The sequence below is a fragment of the Coccinella septempunctata genome, chromosome 5 (genome assembly GCF_907165205.1).
Source record: "Coccinella septempunctata chromosome 5, icCocSept1.1, whole genome shotgun sequence".
NCBI classification, from domain to species: domain Eukaryota; kingdom Metazoa; phylum Arthropoda; class Insecta; order Coleoptera; family Coccinellidae; genus Coccinella; species Coccinella septempunctata.
The window spans coordinates 10,896,517-10,909,947 of record NC_058193.1 but is presented as its reverse complement, the minus strand read 5'-3'; the positions used below and the strand labels follow the sequence as shown (position 1 = coordinate 10,909,947).

Genomic DNA, 13,431 nt, shown 5'->3' with positions numbered 1-13,431 from the left:
TAAATGTATCCATTTCACGAAACAGATCATATCTCATTTGATTAATTCATATATAATGACAGACGTAATTCTGCATGTCGTTACTATGGGTTTCTCATCGTTGACGTTCTGTCCATAGAAACATTATAGAATTTAATTTACTCTATAATATTTGCGTGCGGGAAAAACCCCTGCTAATCCATTTCCGCACGCAAATGCGTGCGGGGAAGAAATAGCAGGCGTTTTTCCCGCACCTTTTGGGAAAGTGACTCTTTGCAACTTGGAATGCGTGCGGAAAAAATATTTTTTCTACAAGTGCTTGAAATATATCCATTTCACGAAACAGATCATATCTCATTTGATTAATTCATATATAGTGACAGACGAAATTCTGCATATCGTTACCATGGCTTTGTTGACGTTCGGTGCATAGAGGCATGATAGAATATTATTTACTCTATAATATTTGCGTGCGAGAAAGTAACTCTTTGCAACCTGAAATGCGTGCGTGAAAAAGGTTGAACGCGTACGCTTGTAGAAAAAAACATTTTCGGTCAAATTCAATCCTCGTAACTAATTCTGAGGGTTATTTTGACTTTACTTATCCAGTCGTTCAGATTGTTCATAAATAAATAAATAATAAGAAGCAACAATTAGTTTTGGATAAAATTTAATCTGGTAGGACTCGGCACTTTCTGAAACTCTCTAGGGTAAACTTTTTGAAAAAATGTAACAAAAACATAATTTGCCGAAGAAATTTGATTTTTTCTTAGATGTTCTCTAAGCTACGAGGTATAAACCTCACGATGCTCCGCTAAATATCTACACAATTATTTATCAAATACTCACCTCCAGGGTTAAGATTCGGTACCTTCGGTTGGGCCGACATGGGTGCTACGGAGGAACGTCTAGACCTGAAATGAGGGAAACGCGGATGGGTACGAAGATTCGCAAAGATTTTCAGTTTCTGAATATTCTCATCACATTGAGCTACCATTTCAAAACTTCATTCATAACTACTAGCAGTACTCATAGTTATACCGGGTGTCCGAATTAAAGTGTCTCTATACCTTATTGTGGAAACTCAAGGAGCTGGAAGAAAAAGTTGAATACAAAACTTGTCTGTAATCGATTGAAATTTTATTTTTTATAGCCCACCTTAATACAGGGTGCTCAGTTTTTTCGTGTTGGTATCAACTTTTTTATTTTAAATGAACACCCTGTATATCATTGCATTCTTGAATTATTTGTCAAATTTAAAGGTAACTAAGGTAACCTAGCACCGATTCTGAGATATTCGACTTTTTCCTAGAATTTTGACAGCTGTAGGTGCTCACTAAAATAGCTGATACTAGTTTTCTAATGAATGTATCAAAACCAAATTTTGCCCAGCTATTGTCAATATATTGGATCATACGTTACATCTCTTCTTTCAGCAATCTGATATACAGGTCTTTCAAAAATTTAAGTTAAAAATTCAATTAGAAGTTAGAATTTTTTCAAATGGCAACCTATATTTTTTTCTTATTAACCCTCTAATGCCCAAGTTTTTTTTTTCCTTTTTTATAATTATTTCCGTATAGTTTCAAATTAGCTTATGTAATCTACATCTTTTTTTCGCAAATAGTTAACTGATTTACATTAACACCTGTTCTCACAAAATGAACCTATACTGAAGGCGGACATGGGCAGAATAATTTTGTATCCACTTATATGCAACCAGTCTCAAGGCGGACTTGGGTATTAGAGGGCTTCATGTAGAGCAGGTTGAAATCAGCAAAAATGTATTTGAACTTTTTCTGTAAAGTAAAAAGTTTCAGAAATATGGACAAAAACGTGCATTTTCCCGTAAGAACCAACGATAATTAACTAATTAAGCTGATAGAATATGGTAACTAATGAAACAAGCACTTATCCAGTTGTGGTGTATTTTCGATTTTTTTTCTGTTGTCAGACAACTACTTGACCGTTTTGAGAAAAATGTATCTGTTAGTTGAGTCTCTCTTTAAAATTTAAATACATTAATTTTATTGGGAGCGAGTACTGATTATGGGTAAAGGGGTTTTTGCCTTTCATCAGTCGATATAGTTAATTGAATATAACAAGAAAATCAAAGCCAAAACTATATAGCAGCAAAACTAAATGATAATTATCCTTGGGTCTCGAGGGAAAATGCACTTTTTCTTCCATATTTCGGAAACTATTCACTTTACGGAAAAAGTTTGAATGAATTGTTTGCTCATTTCAACCTGCTAAATATGATTAATAAGGAAAAAATATAGATTGCCATTTGAAAAAATCAAGTTTTGTTTGACCTTCTATTTGAATTTTGAACTTCAATTCTTGAAGAATATCAAATTGCTAAAAATAGAGATGTAAGGTATGATCCAATATGTTGACAAGAGCTGGGCAAAATTTGGTTCTGATGCATTCAATAGAAAACTAGTATCAGCTATTTTAGTGAGCACCTACAGCTGTCAAAATTTTAGGAAAAAGTAGAATATCTCAGAATCGGTGCTATATAGAAACATGGTTGTTGAACAAAAGTTACCTTAAAATTTTACAAGGATTTCAAGAATGCAATAATGTACAGGGTGTTCCATTTGAAAAAAAAAATTATACCAACAGGGAATAAACTGAGCACCCTGTATTAAGGTGGGCTATAAAAAATAATAGTTCAATCGATTGCAGACAAGATTTGTATTCAAATTTTTCTTCTAGCTCCTTTAGTTTGCACAGTGAGGTATAGGGACACTTTAACTCGCACACCCTGTACCTACTTGTTACTACCTTCTAAATAACAAAATTCGTATTCAAACATTCTGGTTCTTACAATATTATCGAAATAATAATGAGAATGCGAATCTGTGACGGTCTGAATGTTGTTGAGATAAATCATGTGAAACTATGAGATTTAAATAAATAATACTCACTTGTTTGGGGGCACATTGGTGAGACACTGAAAGTTGTTGCGTACACTACGTAAACTGGCAAGAATTTGTGCGAAAGGCGTGACTATGAGGTCTTCTCCATGGCTGAAAATAAGATTTAATTAGCAATGGTAACTGCTGGATATCAATACAACTAACCCAAGAAAAGTTTCCAATATTTCCATGGATTATAGAAACATTCAAATCATTCTTTATTCAAAAATAAGAAAAATGTCACCAACTGATTTGAATGTAAAGTGTAAATAATATATGGTACCATTTACAATGAAGTTACAATGGATTCCTTCCGTTTGGAACCAGTTTAAAAAGAAATTTTGGAATTTAATATTTCATTCTGAGAGCTCGGATTGTCATCTGGAATGACAGATCTTGAAAGCATGCGGAAAATTTTCTCAATACAATAGGTCCTTTCGTTTGCATAAAAAGTGTAGCACTTTTCTACACTCGATTTTAGTATTCGTTTGCTGATTGAATTTACACCAGTGTAGAGGAGATGTAGTTTATCCACATCTCCTTTTGACTTTTTATAGATAAACAACACTTTCTCTACACTGGTGTGAATCAAATCGAGTGTAGAGAAGTGCTACACTTTTTATGCAAACGAAAGGACCTTATGAGTATTTCAAGTACACATTAATTCATTCATTCATTCGTTGCTGTATCCCGTTACCCAGAATAAATCTACAAAAAGACTCAAAAACGAAACTATCGATGCGATCAAATATATAATACTCTGGGAGGCAGGGGCTTTTTTTTCAAGGAATTTCATTCCGGTTGAATTTAATACTGTAGGTTGAAGTCACTTCGCAAGTGACGAAACCGACTGTCAGCTCCAATACCATCGGTGGGTGCGGGCGTGGGAGGCAGCAGAACTCGGGAAAAAATGCAAAATTTCAAGTGATTTTATCCCGGCTGAAACTTTTTATATGTAATATTAATGTTGATTAGAAACAAAATAGTGAAGTCAGCCGATAGGTGGAGTGTGAAAAATACGTCAGTCGAGGGAGTGAACTGGGGAAAACAATTTGAAAATCAAGTGATTTAATCCCGAATGAAAACACCTCCATATGATTTCTTACATATATGTAAATATAAAATGACCGTCAGCTTCGTGTCTAGCGGGGGAAAGACTGTCAGTCAGAACAAAAATATATGAGCGCGCTCATGCATTTATACGCCGCGCGGAATTTTCAATGATCTGACTGAAGACTTTTTTCTCATTATTTAATCAGCCTACGGATATTTCAACATTTATATTTATTAAAAATATGATTTCGATCAATATCAAACGGGTTTGTTACGATTCACCCGTGTTACATGTAGGTACAGCAGCGACATCATATAACATACTTAATTATAGTATAGTGAAGTAGGGGAGACTAGGGAGCATTGATACATGGGGAGGCTTGATACAGGCTTATATCCGCGATCTGTAGCCGTTTTCAAAAGTATTATACTAGTGAACACTATTCTTTGGCAGAGGGCATTGCGTGACGTTAATATGTAAGGCTAACAGTAGTTTGTTTGTGAAATATTCAACGAAGAGTGTTTCGAGGTGAGAAATTGTAAGTTTTTACTCAAGTTACCTAAGGGTTTTATGATCATGCATTAATTTTTCGGCATAAACAAACATTTCACTGGGAAATATGCATAAAACTACTCAATTTACAGTTTTATTCGCTTTTCAAAATATATGGGTATAAGACGAAAACATAAATCACTTTAAAAATTGCTTCCAGGGAGGTTTGAGACATTTGTCGTGGGGAGGCCTGATACATGTATAATTTTCAAAAAATATTCCGTAGCTAGTTGGATAGGCCTACATGAAGGCGTCTTCACCATCCAACATATCAAAGGGATTTTTAAAAAACGTACAATCCCCATGTATTTAACGAGGCCGACTTTTCTTGTGTGGAAGTGACTAACTGACAATTTCCTGATTTTTCTACACCTATAGGACCAAAGCAAGCCAGTATCATTGCTGACCTACCTACTGAGCTGAATAATCCTCTCGATTACTCTCCCAGTACATCGTATCAATCCTCCCATATGTGGGGAGGCTTGAGACAGTTTGCATGTTTTTGTGTTCAACGTTCTGTACAGAATAAGATGTTCATGTTTTGCGACTTCTATATTTATTTTGTTGAACGATTAATTGAAGAATTATATAATATAAGAAAAGTCCTGCTTCTTCATATAATTCCGTCTCCAGAATAAAAATTCCAAAAAACGTATCAACCCTCCCCAGTCTCCCCTATACTTATTTCATTTCTACAATTAATCTACATATCACAGATATGTCAAAATAAAATAGAAACATCTCAAAGCAACAACAACAAAAAAATATCTCAGGAGCAATTTTTCTTTTTACAAAATTCTTTAAATTCTTCCAAGTTATAAGGTTCACACTGAAGTATGTAGCTGTAGCTGTGAATCCTTCTCCGAAAAAGGTCAAACTGATCTATACCTTGCAAATTCCTTGGTAAGCCAATAAATAATTTCATCGCTGCATAATGGACACTTTTCTCCTTTAAAGTTGAGGAGTGAATGGGATAAAAGTAGGGTTCAATTCTTCTTGTGTTATTACCATTCTCACAGTCCTCAAAGTAATAGGTACTGGTGATTGTGGAGAAATAGAAGTAGTCTATATATGTAGAGACCATAGACTGTCAGATTGTTTTTTTTTTTTAAAGTGACCCCGAGACGATTCTCTATGTCCAAGTATATGTATAGATGATATTGCTCATATGCAATAGGTCATTCATATTTTTATTAATTCGTTATCAACATAATCAACATTCAAATAAATCGGTAGGCACAGGTAGATTTGCATGGCTCCAAAGGTGGGTGATGTATGCCGTTCGAAAGAAATGTTGGTTCATTTCAGCCATACAGGGCGGGAATAACAATCCGCAAAATTTTTTTTTCCAAGTTAAGTGGATTGCAATGATCTTAACTGCCGTATGCTCTATTGAATGTTAACACACGAGCATTGTTAATATCATCAAATTCTGTAAACCCATATATTCTACAAACATAGCATTCTAAGTATGTGAACAATTGATCGAGGTTACAATTGGGAATTTGTGAAATGTCACTCACTGCTTGGATGTACGTTGGAGACTTCCGGAGAATTTCAAAGGTTTTTTTTTCCTTTACGGTGAAATGCTAAGTTGAAATTGCATCCAATAAAGGCATGAAATCCTGGCAATACAGAGCATAAATTTGGACCCAATGATGCAAACAATTTGGTGACATCAATGAATGCCTGATTATTGCCGTTCCAACATGCATCGAGATTTGGACGTTCTTCTCGATGAAATTCATATTTCCCAACATAATGATCAATATATCTGTATCAGAACATGGCATTGTTACATGAACATCAGATTTCAAGTGACAGACATGGAAAACCATATATGTGTCTGCTTCTTCGTGACCTGGACACGTTAAGAATGGATCCGATGATCGTTCAACTTTACCTTGTTCAACTTCATAATTGTGACAGCTACGTGTCTAGCGGGGGAAAGACAGTCAGTCAGAGCAAAAATATATGAGCGCGCTCATGCATTTATACGGCGCGCGGAATTTTCAATGATCTGACTGACGGTCTTTCCCTCGCTAGACACGCAGCTGACGGTCATTTTTATATTTCCATATATGTAAGAAATCATATGGAGGTGTTTTTATTCGGGATGAAATCACTTGATTTTTAAATTTTTTTCCCAAGTTCACGCGCTCGACTGACGTATTTTCCACCATCCGCCGATCGGCTGACTTCACTATTATGTTCCTAATTAACATCAATATAACATATAAAAAATTTCAACCGGGATAAAATCACTTGAAATTTTGCATTTTTTCCCAAGTTCCGCCGCCTCCCACGCGTGCACCCACCGCTACTTGACCAGCTGACGGTCAGTTTCGTCATTCGCAATGTGACTACAACATATAGTATTAAATTCATCCGGGATGAAATTCCTTGAAAATAAAAAGCCCCTGCCTCCCGGACTATAATATTTTAGGGCTACTTGCGACTGTGTGCCCTCCTGGTACTGAAGAGACCCAACCGTGACCCACAGATCCTTCAACAATTCGAGCATGGACAGTCACCAACCAGTTCTGGCCGCCGGAGTATTCTTCTCGAGTCTCCATTATAACTGCTTCCCTGTGATCTGTCTAACGCTAGTTGTTTCCAGTTATGAATAGCATTGAATGGGATTGATGCAGTATATTCTTTGAACGCTTATACTGAACTTCTGGATTCCGAGCTCTCTGTTTGAATTCGCCATACAGAGAGCTATTTTGGGGAGATTTGTGTCTTGCATCCTCAGAATGTGGCCGCTTTAACTGAGTCGGGCCCTCGTTACTTGAGTCTCAATTGTTATACAAGTCGAGCGCTGCAAGCCTTCCGCATTTGCAACTGCGTGGGACCATCTGATGTGCATTATTTGTCTTAAATGACGTTATTGCATTTTTTCATGCAGTTTAATAAGTCGTTTGAAGGGTGTCAAGCTTTCGCTTCCGTAAAGAAGCGTTGAAAGGACCACTGCTTTGTAAACAGCTGTCTTGGTCTTCAGATTGAGGTCGTGATATTGAAACACTCTATCTTTTAGCTTCCAGAATGCCCGTGATGCCGAGTTGACACGGTTGTGTATTTCCGTGTCCAGGTTAGACCTAGTACTTATGAAGCTTCCCAAGTATTTGAACTGCTCGACCTGCTCTAGAGTTTCATCCTGCAGGCTGATATCTGTTCGAAGGCTTTCTTGCGAACATACTAGGATTTTGGTTTTGTCAATTTTGATTTTAAGGCCTAAAGCTTTGTATATATTTTATTTATTTATTTATTTATAAATAGGAACCCTTACAGGAAAATAACCCACTTACAAGGGTTCACAGAATAAGAACAAGAATTTTACAAGAAGAAAATGAGAAAACAATATATAGGTATACAAGCAGCTCCAATTTTAAAGATCCCCAACATCTGATCCGAACAAAAAAAAAACGAAATTCAACAGTCAAAAAAGCACAGGAAATCCCATCTTACGGGATGCGGAATAAACAAGAGTTAATACTCCTCCTAAAACCAGTCATCGATACATCAAATATGTCAATTTTACCCAAATATGTATTATAAAAGCGCATCATCCTCAAAAAAACAGAGTTGTAAAACAATGAGGTGCGAGCCCTAGGAACGGAGAAAAGCGCCCTCTGTCGGGTGTTGACGCTCGGAATATTGAATGTTATAAAATTAATAAGTGGAAAATTGAAATTGTTACTCAAAATTCGATAAAGAAAAATTCCATCAGAGACCATTCTCCTCCGCTCCAGGGTCGACATCTTATGCAGCACTAAGCTGGCTTCATAATCTAGTTGACACGGATGACGGCACCTATAGTTAAGATTCTTTATGAATTTTCTTTGTACACTCTCCACTCTATCAACATATTTATAATAGAAAGGTGACCAGATCGGCGTTGCATATTCTAGAGTGCTCCGCACTAAACTGAAATAAAGGGTCCTCAAAGCAGTCACATTTTGGAACTGCTTTGTCACCCTTAAGATGAATCCAAGCATTCTGAAAGCCCTTGCGACAATATGCTCCACATGCGCATCAAACGATAATTTAGAATCCAATACTACGCCGAGATCCCTGACCCTGGTCACTTTGCCAATCGCTCTTCCTTCAATAGAAAGTGGATGATCTATAGGATTCGTATTTTTCGTGAAGCTGATATGGTTACATTTTTCTATATTCAAAGTAAAGTATCTACCAGAGCAAAACCTGGAAAACCGATCAAGGTCTTCCTGAAAACCAACAGAATCCCCCCGTGAGCAAATGCGCCTGAAAATCTTGAGATCGTCCGCATACAGCTCGTAATAGGTGTTCAAAAAACATAAAGACACATCGTCAATATACATGGCAAAAAGAAGGGGACCCAAATGAGAGCCTTGAGGTACTCCTGAAGTAACATCTGCCACATCCGAGGAAACACCGTTCACCACAACGTATTGTCTTCTATTAGATATGTAAGTCTCAAGCCATCTCGACAAAGATCCCACTATTCCAAACGAAGAAAGAATCCTAATAAGAGTTCCATGGTGCACCTTGTCAAACGCCTTGGCCATGTCGGTATAAACCGCATCGACCTGTATACCCAAGTCGAAACTCTCTGAAAGGAAATGCATGTAAGGAGCTAAATTAGTTAAAACCGACCTGCCCCTGAAGAATCCATGCTGGTTCACAGTGATTCCAGGCCCAATGAAATGAAACAGTTGATCGGTAACAATCGATTCAAATATCTTACCAAAGTGGCTTAGAATAGAGATTGGCCTATAATTAACTATATGATTATTTTTACCACCTTTATGAACAGGGACAACTTTTGCAAGTTTCCATTTTTCAGGAAATAGGCCTTGTTGAATTGATTGATTGAAAATTAGATGTAGTGGTTCAACCAAGCTGTCAATACATGATTTTATGAAAATGGCTGGAATCTGATCAGGACCTGAACCTTTGTTGGTACTGAGGGTTTCAATTTTCTTCACAATATCTGAGAACTCGATTTGATTTATGGACACACATCCTAGCCCTCTGGAGCGAGTCTCATCGATCTCACAAATAATTGGCTTATTGGGATCCTCATACACTCCGGTAAAATACTTCATAAATGCATTCGACACCGTCACATCAGTATCATAGGTCACGCCATCATGAATCAAAGATTCCGGGATATTATTTTTTTTTCTGACCTCAGAAACATATGACCAGAAATGCTTGGAGTCTCTTGTAATATTAATCTCGATTTGAGACATATGTTCGGAATAATCTTTGTTGATAGAGCGTTTACATTGTTTACGCAATGCGACAAAATTTTCATAATCATAACTACTTTTAAATTTTCTATATCTATTATGTGACCTATTCTTCTCGCGAATCAGATTTATTGTATTCACAGAATACCATGATGGAAATTTATTTTTTACAATTTTACGGCATGGTACGAACATTTGTATGGCAGCATTGATTATGTTATAAAAAGCCTCTACATTATCATTCACGTTATCGTAAGCAAGTAAAGACCTCCAATCAATGGATGAGATATAATCATTTATTGCAGTATAATCTGCTTTGAAAAAGTTATGAACTGAACGAGACTTCACAGAGGACGCAAGTCCTCCGCATATATTCATGTGGACTTCAAATGCCGGATGATGACTATCTTCTTTCACAAAAGGTAAATTACTTCGAATGACACTCACGTCATTAAAAGAAGTCAGTAGAAGATCTAAAATTCTGTTACTCGCATTAGAAATGTTGTTAAACTGAAGAAGTGCATTATAAGATAAAAAGTCACTGAGGGCAGTGTAGGCATCACCCTGAACCACATCAGATATGAATCCTCCATTTAGCGAGTCCTCCTTCCACGAACACAACGGAAGGTTAAAATCACCAACCAATACAAAAATGTCATCACAATGTTTTTCAATTAAAGCAGTCACCTTGTCGAAGAAATGTATGTAGCCCTCGGGACGAGTATCGGGCGGTATGTAGCACACACCGATGAATACATTCTGGTTTCCTGCTACATTACTCAACTTCAGCCATACATCTTCTATTATGGAGGATTTGGAGAGTAAGACCTCCTGGGCTTGTATGGTTTTATCAACTGCTATGAAAACGCCACCACCGTCTTTTTTAACATCGACTTCCCGGTCCTTGCGGAAGAGGTTGTATTTATTAGAGATAAATTCAGCATCACCGATTCTGTCGTTGAGCCAAGACTCGGTAACACAAATTATTTCACAAGAACAATTTAACGAAGATTTAAGAAATTCCAATGTCTTGGTCCGCAAACCCCTGCAGTTCTGATAAAACAAAGATAAATTATAACCCATTTAAAAGAGAAACTAAACAACTTATGGGCAACTGGGGTCTCCCCCAAGGAACTACTTCGACAGTTTCTCCAAATCACTTTCACCGACAATATGAACTATCTTAGAAGAGTCATTCTGTCTCAGCAAAACTCTACTTTCTTGAATCCAACAGTACTTGTAATTATGACTTTTAGAAAATTGTTTAGCCAAATAAAACAATCTTTTATTGAATCCAGTTAGAGACTCATTAATATAAATCTTCTGCTCCGAGCTCACAAAGCCCACATCATTCGCTCCGAGGTTTTTACCAGATCTCCTATACGCTCTCAAAAAATCGTCCCTTGACGTCTTGTTTCTAAAGTTCACAATAATTGGTCTTGGCTTTTTCTCACTTTTGGGCATAGAATGAACCCTGTAACAGCCCTCAATAGAAGTCTCCGGATTTGGAACGTTTATTTTTGTTGATATATCCTTTATAATTGACAAAACGTTTTCATTCCTAGCCTCAGGAACGCCAACTACTTCAAGGTCCTTATTCTTGAGCTCCTGCCGGAGCGTATTCATTTCAGTCTTCATTCTCTCATTATCAGCTTTCAGAGATATTATTTCAGAATCATGCTGATCGAGTTTATTATACAAGCTTTCGAAGCTTTTAATTTTTGATTCAAAATCGTGAAGCTAAATATATGTTTATAGGTGTCCAATTCCACATTATCTGTAGATCATCTGAGCTGCTAGCGAAGTCCGTAGTCGTCTGCAAATTAAAGTTCCGTGACAAACTTTGTACGGGTTTTTGCTCTGAGGCGCTTCAGGTTAAACAGGCCTCCATCGAATCTGAATCTTATTCCAACACCTCCTACAGGCATACTCATGTCAGCAATCATCAAGACAATTATGGCGAAAATATTAAACAGTAAAGACGCTAAAACGCAGACTTGTTTCATTCCAGAGTTGGTTAAGAAATGGTCGGTTATTGAGCAATTATGCTGTATTCTAGCGGTGTTTTTGGTATGGAGGCTTTTACACACTGCTACTCCATAGCGCTCTCCGATTCACCAAGCCGAAGTCCTTACTTAAATCGATATAGGCTGTATAGATCCTTGATTGTTGTTCACGAGCCTTCTCTTGCAACTGTCTCAGTGTAACAATTATGTCCACCGTACCTCTATTGGGTTGGAAGCCGTACTGGGATTCAGGTAATAGCTTTTCTAATAGCGGAATCAGACGATTAGCCATAATCTTCGAAATAATTTTACCGGCCACACTCAGCAACGATACGCCATTGTAGTTGTTGCAATTTGACGTATCTCATTTGTTTTTATAGAGGTTTATATCTAAAGCGACTCTAAAGTCTTGAGGCACATCTCTTTGTCTTCATCCAGGGCTTTGAATATCTCCGCTGGAACGCCGTCTAGACCGGGTGATTCATTATTTTTCATGTTTTTGGTCGCACTGATGATTTCGATATTGAGATTTCGTCGACAAGCGATGTCATCGGACTACACGCGGGGAGCCGATCTGAAATGGATAAATCCATTTTGATTCAAGACCCGAGAGTAATGCTCCTTCCATCTTGAGAGAATTTTTCTCTCATCAGTTAGGATAACTCCATGAGCATCTCTTATAGAAATGTTAGCTTTCCTGCTTGGAACATAAGCTGTTCAAATAGCTTCGAAAAAACACCTGTAGTCATGGTTATCGGCGTAAGCTTGTATTTCCCTAGCTTTCTCTCCCCCAGCTCTTCTGGATTTTTCTTTTTTCTGGGCGAACCTCGCGTTTTATGTTTATAAGTCTGTTTTGGGCTGCAACATCGCCAGGTTTTTTAGTTGCTGTTTTTATTGCTTTGTGTTTTGCCTCCACAAGGGGTGAGATATGTCACGGGCTTTGTACGCAGTCACGGGCTGACGTAGTTTCTTTGTGCTCTCTTTTATACCTCCTAAATTGTGTGTTATATCGCCCACAAACAAATCTTACAACGTTCAGACTGTAAGTTAATTAAGATACTTTTCATAGTGATTGATTTTTCTGGATTTTGGAAAGATATTTTTCTCATCCACTTTTATGAATATTTAATAATAAATATAAATAAGTAAACAATCCGATGACCTTGCCCGCCCCACGTAAAACCGGTTCCCACCACCGAACCAGTGGTCAGTTCTGCCGTCGCGCACTGCTCCTCCCCAGCTGGTACCCACTTCCCAGTGTCCGCTCGACGGAGGTCGAGTTCACGCTGTTGAATACTCCGAGGTTGGGCCTGCTTTCACTTTCACGCATCGGGTCCCCATCTGCGTGTCCACATAGGAGGCTTGTTGGTTGCCATTGAACGTTATTCGCCTTCCTATATCCTCATCTGGTTTCCCTGTCCGTGGCCTACCCCATCTGTCTAAGCCTTTCCTACGGGCCCAGGGAAGTGAAGAGTTGTGTTTGTTTTTCCCATCCTCCACCTGCTCGTTCCTTCTTCACGATGCCTCGCAACTGTGCTAATTGTAGCAAGTCTATTCCGGACTCTACTTCGCATGTTTCTTGCGGGAAGTGCAAAAGGTACTTCCACCCTGAATGTGTCAATCTCACTAATAAGGAATTAGAGTTCCTCAAGGAATGCAAGGAGAAGTGGTGCTGCGCG

At 37.7% G+C, this 13,431-nt stretch overlaps 1 protein-coding gene across 1 annotated transcript in view; it reads right to left on the bottom strand.

The window, feature by feature from the left end:
• Positions 1 to 13,431, bottom strand: part of LOC123313577 (cAMP-specific 3',5'-cyclic phosphodiesterase, isoforms N/G-like) — a 411,318-nt gene that overhangs the window by 150,176 nt on the left and 247,711 nt on the right. The window contains exons 5-6 of the mRNA XM_044898521.1: positions 2,913 to 3,014; positions 829 to 893 (exon numbers count right to left, since the gene is read on the bottom strand). Coding sequence (XP_044754456.1) covers positions 829 to 893; positions 2,913 to 3,014 — 167 coding nt within the window. The remainder of the gene's footprint in view (positions 1 to 828; positions 894 to 2,912; positions 3,015 to 13,431) is intronic.